This window comes from Bacillus rossius, chromosome 5 (assembly GCF_032445375.1).
Source record: "Bacillus rossius redtenbacheri isolate Brsri chromosome 5, Brsri_v3, whole genome shotgun sequence".
Lineage (NCBI taxonomy): Eukaryota > Metazoa > Arthropoda > Insecta > Phasmatodea > Bacillidae > Bacillus > Bacillus rossius.
This window is the reverse complement of record NC_086333.1, coordinates 83,495,723-83,511,258: the sequence shown is the minus strand read 5'-3', so window position 1 is coordinate 83,511,258 and position 15,536 is coordinate 83,495,723. Positions and strand designations below refer to the sequence as shown.

At 40.7% G+C, this 15,536-nt stretch overlaps 1 protein-coding gene across 1 annotated transcript in view; it reads left to right on the top strand.

The window, feature by feature from the left end:
* The window catches only part of LOC134532401 (uncharacterized), a 29,700-nt gene that overhangs the window by 10,606 nt on the left and 3,558 nt on the right, over window positions 1-15,536 (top strand). The window contains exons 2-3 of the mRNA XM_063368841.1: window positions 4,956-5,048; window positions 13,119-13,266. Of these exons, the coding sequence (XP_063224911.1) occupies window positions 4,956-5,048; window positions 13,119-13,266 (241 nt within the window). The remainder of the gene's footprint in view (window positions 1-4,955; window positions 5,049-13,118; window positions 13,267-15,536) is intronic.

The following is a 15,536-nucleotide window of genomic DNA, read 5'->3' as shown; positions in this document are numbered from 1 at the left end:
CCCCACCAATTCTGGAAGATCTCACAGTCAAGTCCCGACTATCGCAAGCTGGTTTTTTTTTTTGGGGGGGGGGGGGCAGTCAGTTCGGGTGCAGGATGAGCCGACAATTTTTTTGTATAATATAAAATGTTTAAAACAAATGGTGAATAGAACAAATAATTATACTCTATCTACTAATAATTTAGTTTTTTAAATGCATTGTTTCTAGTGACTTTGCGCAACATGTTTGCAAAGAGGCAGCGCCTTTAAACACTTGGGAAGTACTTACACCGGGTTTGATAAAATTCATATTATAATTTAACATATATAAACTCCACATTTGCAAACAAATGATGCAAGTTATGTATATTAAATTTTTTTGGGGGGAAACAAAAAAGGGAAGGGGGTGGGGGTTGGGCACTAATCAAAATTTCTTCCCGGATGAAGGAATAGCTGGGTCCGCCTCTGGGCCCTGAGGAAATGAGGCTGGGCCCCATCAGAGTCCCAACTCCCACTGCAAGCATCAACTGTTGTTACTTTCCACAAGGTAAACACTTGCCCAGATGGGGCCTAACCTGCATATTAAATTCAAAACCAAATACAAAGGGACAAAACCTATGCTGAAGATGTAAGGTGACAGAACATTGACCAAACACATAAAATTAGTTCCGTTTATTGTTAGTCTTTAACACATCTCATAAATAACTTCCAGTACAAAAAATAGTTATATCTGTGATGACTAGTTAGTCGAAACAAATATTATGAAATGAAATAACATGAAAGGTAAGCTTCTTCATGTCCTTAAATGTGTGTGTGTAGGATCTTAAATTAACGTCTCGTGACATACACGCTCTCAGACTATCGCAACTGAGCCCCGCGGTCGGCAAGCAGGGACATGCCACTCGCCTCTCATAGCGGTCTGAGCGGTCTGAGCGGTCTGAGCGTTCTGAGCGGTCTGAGCGGTCTGGGTTCCATCCCCAGCAGGAACACCCCGGAGGGACACACGCTGCAGTGGGACGGTGTGTTCCCTTTTATCCACGCCGATGCATCGCATCGCTGCAGTCCATTCGGGACACAATGGATTCAGAGCTATCCACAGTTGCTTCCTCAGTTATAAAACACAAATGTAAGCAAGATCTCTAGGAGAACAGTGGACTTCCAGACCTCTTTTTTGGAGTCAGCTCTTTTTTAGGGGATGCGCTCCTTTAGCATATCGTGTGCTCGCACTCCAGTTGTACTTACAATATTCAATTAAATCCTACCTGTTACCTTGGTCTCGTACAGGTTAGTACCAGCTGCATCCCTCACAGGTACTCTTCACGATTCGTAAAATGTATACCGTGGCGGACTTTGCTGGTAACAATGCGGGTGTCCATGGTTGTGTGGCATTTTTCGACGTTGCATTTTAAGGGGAAGTAAACGTTTATGTTCATTTTAATTTTTGACTTGACAACGTCTAATAAATCGATGAACGCCGGCTGCACGCACGAAAAAGGATGGCTCATTGTCCCGTTACGCACATTGTCCCGTTACACTCATTGTACGCTTGCGCCGCATCTCTCTTCCACTCGATTGGGACAACCATCGATTTGACTTTTTCGAGGCACATTAAACTTGAAACACTCCCATTCGTTTCCTACTTTTCGTATCATCGTCCTATCCTTAACAGAATAACACAGAGTGGAAGAAGTTAAATAGAAAACATGTATAAACGTTATAGTTAAAATAATCTCTTCGTTAAAGTAATAAACATATTTGAATTAATGAGTGCAAATAAAAGTAAATTTATCAATTAAATTGTAGATTTCATCTCACTCCTTTGTATCCATACAAAATATTGATAATTCAATAAAAATTATTGAATTTTATTCATAAAAGTATGCAATCATTTCATTAATGTTTTGTTATGACGTTGTCACGTTAAACTATCGTCCGTAAACCGACTTTACAGACAAACAATTTTTTTTTATTTTAGTAAGCATATTTCCATGAACTGATACTTGACAGCTATTGTCCAGTATCCTCCTGGCTCTTCAGATCATGGTCCGCTGGAGTGCCTGCATTCTAGCTGTTCACTGGTTCGTTTGCGAGGCTCCGAGAGATATTTCGGTAGGGCGAACACTTATAGAAACTACAACACAATATGAACTCTCGATACAAAATTCACCTCCAATAAGCGAAGAGATATTGGTATTTCCAGGTAACTGGATATTCGTAGAAACTATTCTGCTCCCAATGAGGAGTTTTGTGTTTCTTCGAAAACAAGGAAAACATATGCACGGAAGGAAGAAGAGTATTTATCGCAGATTTACGTATTTTAAATATTTATGTTTTCGCTCCAGCATCCATGTATTTACGAAGCTATCAGTAAATTCAGTATGATCCCTGGATTTTTTATTGTAACCAATGTTCTTCAAAAATCTAAGGTAAAAATATTAAAAAGCGTGTATAACTCGGTTACCCTGCTACCAACCAGTTACTGTTGCCCAGGTGAAGTATGTATGTAGAGGATAGCTGATGTCCAATCATTGCATCTCCAGTAATGATTGCTCTCAGGTTCACACTAGCCTCCTCCAGCCCATGGTTTGATGATGATGATGATCATCATCAGCGCAGTCTTAGGTCTTAGTCTTGGCTCTTGTTCTAATGTCTTTCACTAATGATCTTGGTATATCCAGGTATGAAAATAATGTTATAGTAAGGTTAGAAAATGATGATTCAATGTTAGGCAAAACAGTTCAAAGTAAAAATATTTTAGGAAAGGAAGGCACGAAAATTAACTCGTAAATATTGCAATTTAATCACAGACATATTTTATTTCACAAAAACCAACTAGCAAAGGTTCACATGAAAACATAAGATGCCTTTCTTATTTTCTTTTAATCAATACATCCTGTTAAAATATTACATAATAATTAATAAGTCTGTTTTTATGAAAAATGGATTAGAAAAGAAGAGGAAAAATAAATATAATTTTTTTAAAAATATATAAAAATATTTTATTTAATTTTTGAGCGGGTATATTGATTAAAAAAAGGTAAAGAAATATAATGTAATTTTAAGTGAGAAAATTTTGATTTTGATTTGTGAAATAAATGTTTCTATTTTTATTTATTTATTTTAAATGTAATTTCTTTTCATCTCTCTAAAGATACAGCGATAAGGATTAACATTTCGTTCGCCTGATGACCCCTATGATAGACTCCACAGTCCTTCTTGTACTCGGGAAAATGTCACTCACTCATTGGCCACTGTCTTTGAGACCTCCCCACATAACAGCCTGTGAGTCGATACCATCGATGAGGTTCTCTCATTGGCCCTGAATCCTCCAGACGAGTCGTGGGCCAATAGCAGGAAGAAGCACCAGGAAAAACCATTTGAATTTCAGCCTGCCACGAAATTTATCCTAGAAATTTCTCTATGTATTGATGTTAAAAATTATTCAAGAAAAAATTCACTATATTTTCGTGAATACTTTCATATGGTTTTGGCGAAATAAAAAGAGTACATTGTTTAATTTACTAATGAGTTGTTTATCTTTTCCCTTCCTCCACAAATAATTTCAAATTGAACTACGTTTTCTAAATTACTTTGTCATTTATAACCATAATGCAAGGTTATTTTCATATATGGATTCACCAATAAAAACTACACTATATTAAGACTTTTTTACATTTGACAGATATGTAAAATTTTTTTAAAAATTCAGTAAATATAGAATAATTTTATTAAAGTTTGAAATTTTCAAATGTTTGAACTGATGTAGGCTAACTATTAAAGTGACTCTGAAAATTGAAAACACTTTTTTCTGAGATGGTGTATTTTTATTTGTTGTAGCTTAAGAATTTATGAAATTATTAGAGTTTTTTTACGGTAAGGCAGAGAAAAGTTCGAAAAACTAAATAATGTGAAATATATATTGAACAAAGGAATTTCCGAAAAGTAACTTACCTAAATTTTTTGTTGCTTTTGAAAGTTACAATTCATTTTGCATAGTCTGACCACGAGTAACTGCGACATGCTATACATACACGGACCTCTAACCAACGATGCCAGCTACAGGAAGATATTAAGGATGTTTTCCTGAAGTTAGAAGCTAAAATCGTTACTTTTAAATGCTAAAAAAATTTTCAATACAGTCACGAGGACTGCCGACAGAAGTGAAAACTTAAAACTATAAACAAACAGTTGTTATTTTTGGATATCCAGATTAATTGTTAGGGCCAGCTGGTGCGCGCGCAGCCAGTACACATAACACAGGTCGACAAGTAATGCACACGACATATACCAATACATATCTTATTAATACGCGTCTTCAGTCCCTGTACATCAGTGCTGTGCATATGTGAATAGAATGTGTGTATGCAGTAAAAAGTGAGTATAAAATATATTAATATTCTCATACAGATATATAGTTTGAATAACGAAGAAAACTGAGTCTTTGTAGCAATATAACCTAAAAATTAAGAACATTATTTTTTTTAATACCTGCAACTACTATGCAATGCGTATTTTATAGTAATTCAGGAGTTATTTTATTAACGTGATAAAACAAATTTGTCGTTTTCGTCAAAATTGCGAAAAATCTCTGATTTTTATCAAAAAATATTTTATGTTACCTACACAATTATATTTTACAAAGTTAGTATTTCTTATTTCAAATTATATTTGTATTTTCTTAATTCTATTATTAATATTAATAACAGTTACTTCTATCTATAAGTTATACTAAGAGGAACATATATAGTGTTATCGTTAACACGTCACGTGACCGTGTCGATGAAGACTTACATGAATTTACTCCCTATCCAAACATTCATATAGAAGTTTTCACTTCAAAAAAGTGTTTTGTGCGAATAATGAGGTTTAAACCCGTCCAAGCCAGCCATGTCAGCCCTGTAAGCCAGTTCTGCTCGCCACTGACTCTGGCTCATGTAGCTGTAGCAGTCCAGAGCTGGTCCGCTGCCTTGTTGCAGAGAGCTACTTCAGGGACTGCCGCACAAACAGCAGCGACTTCGACCCTTGCGTGCAGAGGGGCCTGAACATGGCGAGACGCTTCTTCAAGACAGGTGAGTGGGCACCCCCCAGGGAGCCCCTAGCAGGGGGGGGGGGGTACCCGGAGAGCCCAACCAGCTTCAGTTGTTGAAACTATCTTGCGTCTTTCAAATGGCGTGATTGGATTTTTTTTTGTAGATTAAGTATTATTATCGTTTTAGTATGGTTTGAAAAACACAACTGTGGAATATCATCTGACCTAAGGGTTTTTCGGAAAGGCACTAGAAATATTTTATATTGCTTTTTTTTAACTGTATAGCTGATATCAGATAATAGTGAAGAATAATTTTTGTAGGTAAATTAATATTAAAGTAAATCGTATGGAATTTTGTACCTATAGGAAAGAAGCCATAGTTAATTGGTCACTCACTAGTGAGATGTGTTAACTGCGTTTCACATGATTAAATTACTCTTTGGTTTTAAGTTTTTTAATGGCTAATAGTCCTCGATGTGAACGATGAGCAAACTGTAGAATGATTTCAAAGGTTAAGTGTTTGAATTTTAGGCTATAACCAAACGAAAGCACACATTTTCCAGTTCTTCAGGCTTGAAGTTAATGAAACAAGCAAGACCTCATGAGACATGACTTAAAATAAACGTAAAGTAACACAATTAATCAGTTGTAATAAACGAACTCCAGTCATGCGCTCTGTCGCGTGTCAATAAACAGGAAGTTCTGGAGATTAATCGTGTAATATGCTGGAACTATTCAACTGATATTTTGTTTATCAGGCAGAAGCTAAAGTGATGATCACCTTATCGGCGTAACCACCACATAGATATGTCACAGCTTATGTCATACTGCATCGTTACGATTCGCAGCGGGATAAGAATTACAATTGACGCTAGAAAAAACACATGGCTGGGATAATAAAATCACAGTGGTATTACTTTAATGACAAATAGGATGATATGGACATGAGAGAGGGTCTCATGGTGAAACAAAACTTTTACAATTAGAAATAAAACCCAAGTTTGCTGGATGATAATGTGGCAAGTTACGGTTGTGACACAAATTACAATAATGCAGGTTAACCCTTGAGAAATGGCTTGTATGAATGTGTAATGTTCCCCTGACGAGTGAGAGATGCAGTGAGAACTCGGAAAGCACGGACGGGGCTAGGGCTCGAGGTTGGAGACCCAGGCCTTGGTGTTCCAGCTGGGAGACCGGCGCACCGCGCTGCCCAGCTTCACCGACATGGGCCTGGGGCGACCCTTGGAGCGGCGCAGCCACTCCTCGTAGGCCCTCTGCGCCTCCTCCTTGCGCCTCTTGTCCGCCTCCTCCCTCCTCTTCTGCTCCTGCCGCTCGGCCCTCCTCCTGGCGCGCGCCTCCTCGTCCTTCCTGGCGCGCCACTCGTCCACCAGGCGCGGGTCTCGCTGGCGCCGGGCCGCCGCCAGCCCCTCCAGCTGCTGCTGCAGCCGCTCCCTGGCGCGCCGCTCCGCCGCCTCGCGGGCCTTGCGCGCCAGCCACGCGCCCAGCACCTCCTCCTTCAGCGCCTCCCTCCTCCTGAGGGCCTCCTCCTCCTCCCTCCTGAGCGCCTCCTGCTCCTGCTGGCGCCTGAGCCGCTCCGCGCGCCACTCGGCCCACGCGTCCCGGCGCTGCGTCCACGGCGCGCCTCCCGCGCGGTCCGGGGGCCCCCGCCTGCCGCGGACAAGCACTTTCCTGAACGATACCTGTCTCAGTCCATTTCCTGAACCAACCTTGGTTGAACTTCACGTGGACAAGTACTTTCCTGAACGATACCTGTCTCAGGCCATTTCCTGAAGCAACCTTGGTTGAACTTCACGTGGACAAGCACTTTCCTGAACGATACCTGTCTCAGTCCATTTCCTGAACCAACCTTGGTCGAACTTCACGTGGACAAGTACTTTCCTGAACGATACCTGTCTCAGGCCATTTCCTGAAGCAACCTTGGTTGAACTTCACGTGGACAAGTACTTTCCTGAACGATACCTGTCTCAGTCCATTTCCTGAACCAACCTTGGTCGAACTTCACGTGGACAAGTACTTTCCTGAACGATACCTGTCTCAGGCCATTTCCTGAAGCAACCTTGGTTGAACTTCACGTGGACAAGTACTTTCCTGAACGATACCTGTCTCAGGCCATTTCCTGAAGCAACCTTGGTCGAACTTCACGTGGACAAGTACTTTCCTGAACGATACCTGTCTCAGGCCATTTCCTGAAGCAACCTTGGTTGAACTTCACGTGGACAAGTACTTTCCTGAACGATACCTGTCTCAGGCCATTTCCTGAAGCAACCTTGGTCGAACTTCACGTGGACAAGCACTTTCCTGAACGATACCTGTCTCAGTCCATTTCCTGAACCAACCTTGGTCGAACTTCACGTGGACAAGTACTTTCCTGAACGATACCTGTCTCAGGCCATTTCCTGAAGCAACCTTGGTTGAACTTCACGTGGACAAGTACTTTCCTGAACGATACCTGTCTCAGGCCATTTCCTGAAGCAACCTTGGTTGAACTTCACGTGGACAAGCACTTTCCTGAACGATACCTGTCTCAGTCCATTTCCTGAACCAACCTTGGTCGAACTTCACGTGGACAAGTACTTTCCTGAACGATACCTGTCTCAGGCCATTTCCTGAAGCAACCTTGGTTGAACTTCACGTGGACAAGTACTTTCCTGAACGATACCTGTCTCAGGCCATTTCCTGAAGCAACCTTGGTCGAACTTCACGTGGACAAGTACTTTCCTGAACGATACCTGTCTCAGGCCATTTCCTGAAGCAACCTTGGTTGAACTTCACGTGGAAAAGTACTTTCCTGAACGATACCTGTCTCAGGCCATTTCCTGAAGCAACCTTTGGTTGAACTTCACGTGGACAAGTACTTTCCTGAACGATACCTCTCTCAGTCCATTTCCTGAAGCAACCTTTGGTTGAACTTCACGTGGACAAGTACTTTCCTGAACGATACCTTTCTCAGTCCATTTCCTGAAGAAACCTTGGTTGAACTTCACGTGGACAAGTACTTTCTTGAACGATACCCTTCTCAGTCCATTTCCTGAAGGAACCTTGGTTGAACTTCATGTTGACAAGTACTTTCCTGAACGATACCCTTCTCAGTCCATTTCCTGAACCAACTTTGTAGTGCTAAGCAAACCAAACAACTGCAGTGACTGTATCGTCGAAATTCTAGAGATGTGACTTTAATGGGTTAAAAATGGATTTAGTGTGCTAACCGATCACCGTCGATGGTAAATTCCACCGAAAGACCCAAATGAAGCAATTGATGAGGCGGGAGCATATCTTACTCGTCGACAGAGGATAGCGACATCGAGCTGGTGAGGCGCTCTAGCTCATCCTCTTCCAAGGGCTCCGTCCAGATGGCCGAGTTGCAGCTGTCCAGAGGCACCGCGAACTCCTGGTTCTCGGCCGACGGCGAGCACGCCATGCTCTTCTGGGAGGATCACCGCCGAGGTCTTCGTCCTGACGGCCGAGTCCCAACTCGGAGTGGGCCTGACTCCTTCTGGAGAAAGAGCCCCCGTCACCCGAGGTGTCGGAGCTGTTGCAGGCTCCAGTGTTTGAGAAAGAATCTGACAGATCCACGAAATGTGTGCAAGTACGCAAATACATATCCTCTCAGCTCCAAGGCTACTCGCTAACTCGTCGTTGTGGGCGGACCGGTGGCGTTTACCAAAGGGAGCTCTGCCAGGGAGTCCTTGTCCCTCGACATCCCCAGTGGTCCTCAAGGAGGTGTCTGGTGAGGTGGAAAGGCCCACTCTGCAGGAAGCCTTGCCTGGGGTCAGCACTGCTGGGCCCTAAAACCGTCGGGTCCCAAAGACCTTGGATCAATGTGAAGATTCGTTAGGTGTGATGGTAATGGCTAGACTCGGCATGGCTTCTGATCTGCAAATGGACGCCACGCCACCAGGCAAAAAAAAAAAAAAATATATAAGCTCTGGGGCGCCGAAGTCGATGGGAATCTTAGGAGCCTGTACTTCGGGTCCTCGGCTTATGAGGAGTGTATGCAGAATTTCATTTTGGGGAGGGAGGTGGGAAGAGAACCTATTTACCTGCTGTTTGCTTTCAAATCTTTTCCTTTTGTTGATAATGGTAGATTTTTTTTTTTTTAGAATTTCTTATGATTTCTGGAAAGAAAAGGGGGGTGGGGAAATACATCCACCATTTTCTCCACTAAGCGTACGCCTTTGTTTGGTCTGGACTGGGACAGATACCGAGATAGCTCGAGGGCTAATAGTCCGTACAAGCCGCTAGTGCAGTAGCCATGTTGGTACTACCGCGTCCAGGTCACATGGTTAGTAAACACACTGGCAGTTGGTGGGCCTGTCAAGTTCTCTCTGGTCTGTATTCCTTCCAGTCTGAGGAACAGTTGCATGGACAGGTTCCTTATTACATTTGTATCCACATGCATTAGAGCTCATGCACAGGCAGAGTGACATAGTTATTAACCTTGAGCCAAGCATGTCCAAAATGCTTCAAATGACTGCGGCTACAGCCTGCTGTTAAAATGTGCACTTTTTCACTGTTGAGCGGAAAAATTCAAAATGAATTTCAAGTGCTCGCTTATATAATATAACTAAGGTATCGTACGTGTTTTACAACAATTTATTCGGCCACGGAATGTAATACAAAGGTAATTTTATATATATATATATATATATATATAATCTTAACTTGAAAAATGCCCCACTTACCAATATTAAAGCTGCGTCTCACTTTCAGAATATAAATAGTCTAATTCTGCACCTATGACTTTGATTTGCATGTAACATCACTACTATCCGGGGGAGAAATAAACACTAGCGTTTGTTTATGAAAACCAAAGTCATGAAAATGTTTCCATAGCACATACATGTTAAAAATAATATATTTGCTATGAACACTGGTGAAAATTTATCGTATTGGATATGTACCTGAAACAAGTTATACTTCCTTAAAAATTCACAATTTCAGTTTCAGTGTAAAGCAAGAGTACTTCATTTTGACAAGTTCCGCTTCCTGCAAAATTTAGTCTGGTGACTGTTTGGTTTAGGTACTTATTTTAGCGCCGTATTTTATTAAGTTGTTCGTTTGCGCGCTGTTAAACGAATTGCTTTTCTCAGTCTCAGATAACATCAAGACAAATGAATTATTTCACAAAGCAATAAGCTTCAGCAAATAGAGTTTACAAAGATGTCAGTAGACGTTATAGAGAGATAACACATGGATGCGTGACCATCACGCGTAAAAGAATTTCAAATTTGGGCCAGTGTATTACCCATTATGTTTAAGTTTGGTGGCGATCCAATGCGTATCTCTATTTATATCAGCGATATACGTAATATTCTGTCACAGTTAGTGAATGTTGTTTTTCACTGTGGCACAATTTATGATCGGATGCAACAGTTAAAACTCACAGCGAGAGAAACGTGCTCATGACGAGTGTGAGAGAGTCAAAACATTATGTGGAATAGTCAAGTCTCGTATTGTTCAGAAACTAGAGCTTAACTCTGCTTAAACTATGTTGGTTTCAATGCTTTGCTATTTTAGATTCTTGTTACCATTAAGTCTAAACGAAAAAAAATATACTTCCTTCTTTAGAAATAAGTTATATTTTTGCGTTTTAATTGATATAAGTTGTCTACCCGCGTTGCTGGATTCGACCGCACTGCGATATAGGGGAAGCCTAAGATATAAATTCTGTATTGCACAGACCCGAACAAGCCCGCATATCTACCTTCGGCCAACTTCGTCAGTTTTTTTGTTTATTACTTTACAAAATTGTGGATGGTTGGTTATGTTAGGTTAGTATAGCTACATTAAAAATACTGTCAAATCATTTTAATGGTTGTTTAAGAATTTCTAATTTAATATGTAGCTATCGTGACCTAACAAACCATTCACACAATCTCCCAATTTTTTTTAATGTAGCTATACTAACCTAATTAACCTCTTATCTCCACAAAATGTGTCAAATAGAGGAAATTTTGTAGCACGAAATAAAAGTATTGCCGATTATATTTCATTTTTTTTTTAAGAAAGAGGGACTAGTCGAGATAATTACCCCTTCAACATCAATAATCAGTTCGTTTACGTATCCATAAATTCTAACTATGCCTTCAACCTTGAATCCTCCTCATGTTAATATTTTGAGTCTACAGAAAAAAAAAATCATCCCGACGTTGGCCGAAGGTAGATATTCAGGCTTGTTCGCGTCTGTGCAATACAGAATGTACATCGTAGGCTCCCCGCGATATAGACTGGATGATGGCAACCAAAGATTCCACTGCAGATATGAATGTACTCCTAAGAGCTTCTGCAAGGCTGTGAGTGCTCGAGCGTGTAGTCGAGGAGACTGCTGCACTTCGTGACGCCCGTCTGGCCGCGGCGACTCTATGGTATCACGTGCACTTGGATTTAGTTGTGATTTACTAGCTGAGAAATTTTTGTTAAAATATACATGGCGTCGATAATGTTACCTACCAAGTTGGGTGCATTTAATAAGACGAACGCTGCGATATCTCTTATTGTAATTTTAACTACATGCTTTATTTAATCATTCTAATAAGTATAAACAACACGCAAGCTTATTTTAAGTATTAGAAAATCATGTATAGGTGACAATACTTATTTTTTTCCATGTTTTTAATATTAGCTGAGAACCGAGTCGCAATTAATTATTTTCTTGCTGCCATTGCGCCAATGTAATTCACCCGCAATATTCTTTAGGCACTTTTCGTTAGTATTATCAACGCCTAGAGTTACACGTACTTAAGGGGGTGCCTCCAATTTCAGGTCATGATTTTATATTTACATTAATCAATAATCAACTTTTAAACTTTTTCAATTGTTTAGCTTTCACGAAATGAAAAATATATACAGCGCATACTTTTTGCATAATTAGCTGCTAAATTAAAATTTTTAACGATTTTGGGTTTTACAAATAAGGAGAACTTAATTTATTGCTGAACTGAAACTTTTTATGTTTAACTGCAATTCCACTGGTTACTTCATGATATGGTTTGCATTTCTATCACAAAAACACATTTCATGTTTCTTGGCTGTCAAAATCGTAACTAATTTGAGAATTTAGAAATGCCAGGTAAAATTAATTAATATTTTCTGAAATAAATTTAAGCCATTTCTTGAAGTAGTCAGTTGCATTGCAGTTAAACCTAAAAAGTTTCAGTTCAGCATTAAATTAAATTCTCCTTATTTGTACAACCCAAAAACGTAAAAAAATGTAACTGTGGCAGCTAATCATGCAAAAAAGTATGTGCTGTATATTTATTTTTTTCATTTCGTGAAAGTTAAACAATTGAAAAAAGACTAAAAGTTTAACTGTAATTACGGTAAATATAAAACCTTGGCCATAAATAGGACGCACCCCCTTAAAAAATTCACTTCATAAGTCCCATTTATAAAACCTACTGAATGAAGGAGGTACTGTTTGCCTTGATGATGATGATGAGCAGTTCTTTAGGAGCCGTTATCACGGGAAACACCGCATTGCGGACATCCGTGACGTCACTGTGTTTGCCGAGCCAGGACGATCCTGCGGTGGTTAGCCGTTGCCTTCCGCGGGACGGTGGAGAGAGGGGCGTCCCTGGACCCAGGGAGCCGGGAGCGGGTCTGTGTGTAAATAAATATGGCAGAATTCCGTTTCGTTATGGCAGTTTTCCGTTATGGTATATTTCAGTCTTTTTCAAAGAGGCCGGGCGGAATTCGGTCATTATGGTAGTTTTCCATTATGGCAGTCTTCCGCCGCCCCTTCTGAACCGCCCGCGAGGAACAACGAAGTGCACCCGAACACTGGGCGCGCGAACAGGTGCACCCGACACGCGAATGGCTCGCGACTTGGCTTCGGCCATTAGGCCAGTGTGGATACTTATTTTATGATGAGAAGCGAATATCAAATCGAATGTTTGAAATATTTGCGAAGTCAAATCGAATCGCGAATATTATTCTCAGCAAGGCTGCATTACACTTATTTTATAAAATACTGGATTGAAGTAAAAAATAATAATTTTTTAAGGTTTGTGATATTAAACTAAGATTATATCCAACTTCGCTGCATACAGGCCGGGAGTGGGGACTGCACCTGCCCGTGGTGTGCCCCCAGGACTGCCGGAGTACGGGGTGCTGCCCTTCGACCCCTTCCTGGCCGAGCAGGTGGTGCTGCGGAGGGGCGGGCCCGCGGTGAGGGGCAGGCTGACCCTGCGCGAGGTGCAGGAGCGCGGCTGGACGCAGTCCGTCGTCACCAGCTTCAAGTGCGTCGCTCCCCGACACTCTGTGATTCATCTCATTGTACCTCTGGTTCATCAAACTTCATTCTCTATCATATGCAATATTAACATTTGTCATTTTCAAATGTGGCGGGGCTAACTTCGCATTTTTTTTCGATGTGCTGTCACCATACTAATTAAGTTGATCAAATGCTAATATAATGTGATCAAATGTGATCAAATGATGATCAAACTATCCGTCTTATAAAATATTTAATTTTCATTCTTGGGGGGCCAACTACGCACTCATCTCAGCGGTCTCATGTCAACTGCAGCTGAGGACACCGAACATTGTGTAAGATTGTTGTTACGACAATTATTGACGTGATAACGTCCTATGTAAATCGATTAAACGTCGGCTGCAGGCACGGAAAAAAGCACGACTCATTGTTACGTTCCGCCTGAGCCGAGCGTGCATGAACCGGCCAACCACCGTGCGAAGAAAATCTTCTATGATATCAAACAGGTTAATTGCGGGCTTTTTTTAAAAGCAGCAAATTAAAAAAAAAAAATTGATTTATTTTGTCCAATTTCGTCATTTCAAATTAACAATTTTTTGACATTGATTTGATTGCAGTTTATTTCTATAACTAATTGTTCGTGATTATATTTAAACAAATTATTTAAATTAAATTTGCAAAAACTGTAAATAATATTTGAAAATTAAAAAAGTATGCAATTTTTCATCAATGTTTTCTTATGACGTTATCACGTAAAATTATCGTCCGTAAACCGACTTTACAGACAACCTTTTTTTTTGATGTTGCAGGTTTTGTGATAACATGGAGCTATCAGTAATCAAACCTTATTTCCAAAGTAATATTTATTTGAAGTTTGTAATACCTTTGCGTATTGAAGAAACAGTAATAAGGTAGTGCCATGAGCCCCCAAACGCACATGGATTATTGAGAAAATCACCTTGTAGTGGCCGCCCTTTGTCAACTAGCAAGTTAGCATGCAGCGGTTTAAGAATTCAGGCGACAGCTAAGTCCTAAGAGGCTTTTGGACAGCGTCCGGGTTTTCGCTTGGAAATCAAGTTTTGTCAAGTATGTGAGAGAGATCCCGTATGTCCTTGTGCTCTCAAAATATTTGAGTCCGTTTTTATAACTGTTAAAGTAGGTTCTCTGTTATTTTGCATTAGGCTCTCTTTAAGACTTCTCGGGCTTAAGAAGTCGTAACAGTTTGGGCTGATTTCCTATTGAAGAATATTTATCTTTTTGGAAAATATGATTCCATCTTCTGCTGGTTAATAATCAGAATCATGACGGACTTGCAGAAGAAATGTGGCACGACCGTCAAAGCAATCCTTCGGTAAAAGTTTCTGGAACGAAGGAACTCAACAAGTTTCGCGGAGACTTGATAACTGGCTATTAGTCGCGAGCGCTTCGACCTGACGGATGCTTTCACTGTTTTCTCCCGCTCACTTTCGAGTTCAGAGCTCCCTGCGTCATCGCTCGTAACTAAACTTTCCTCCGCGTTGATCGTCCAGTCTTATGCAATATGTGTTATTCGCGTGGCTTCGGAAGTCCGCAGGCGCAGCTGAGGTTTCCGCGTGGGTTGTAGACCAACTGAAGTGGATTTAAAATAAGTCCCCAGTGGCCATGTTGGCCGAGGTGACATGTTCGCACTGCTAGAGAACGGGCCAGTGGTTAAATTCCAGCTCCAGTGTAGCTTATTTTTACGGATCCTACAATTTGTTGTTATATTTCACCAGGCTGGACTCTACAGTGTTTCAAACGGTAGAGGACATAAAAGCTGTTCATTGGCTTATACCTCTCTGACAGGACTACATGTCATTAGAGCACGCCAATGGACAGTGATTGCCATTGCTTACGGTATTGTTAAAAGTGCCATAACATCCGAGGCACAAGAACTCAACAATAATATTTGTTCATATGTTTTAAGTAATGAATGGTCTGAAAATACAACGTGAAATAATTAGGCCTATTATTGTAATATATATCAAAAATTAACCGTCATAATTAAATCTTCAAAAGGACCTTCATGTTTAGATGATGCTTCAAACAATGATCAGATATTTCAAAAGGACCTTCATGTTTAGATGATGCTTCAAACAATGATCAGATATTGCAAAAGGACCTTCATGTTTAGATGATGCCTCAGACAATGATCAGGTATTTAAGGTAGCTTATTGGTGGCACAATGTTACGTGAGCAGACAACCACAATAGGTACCACGGGAGTGGGTGTGCAGTGTTATGCCCGGCCTCACTCGCTGCGGTGTCCTGTGTCCCT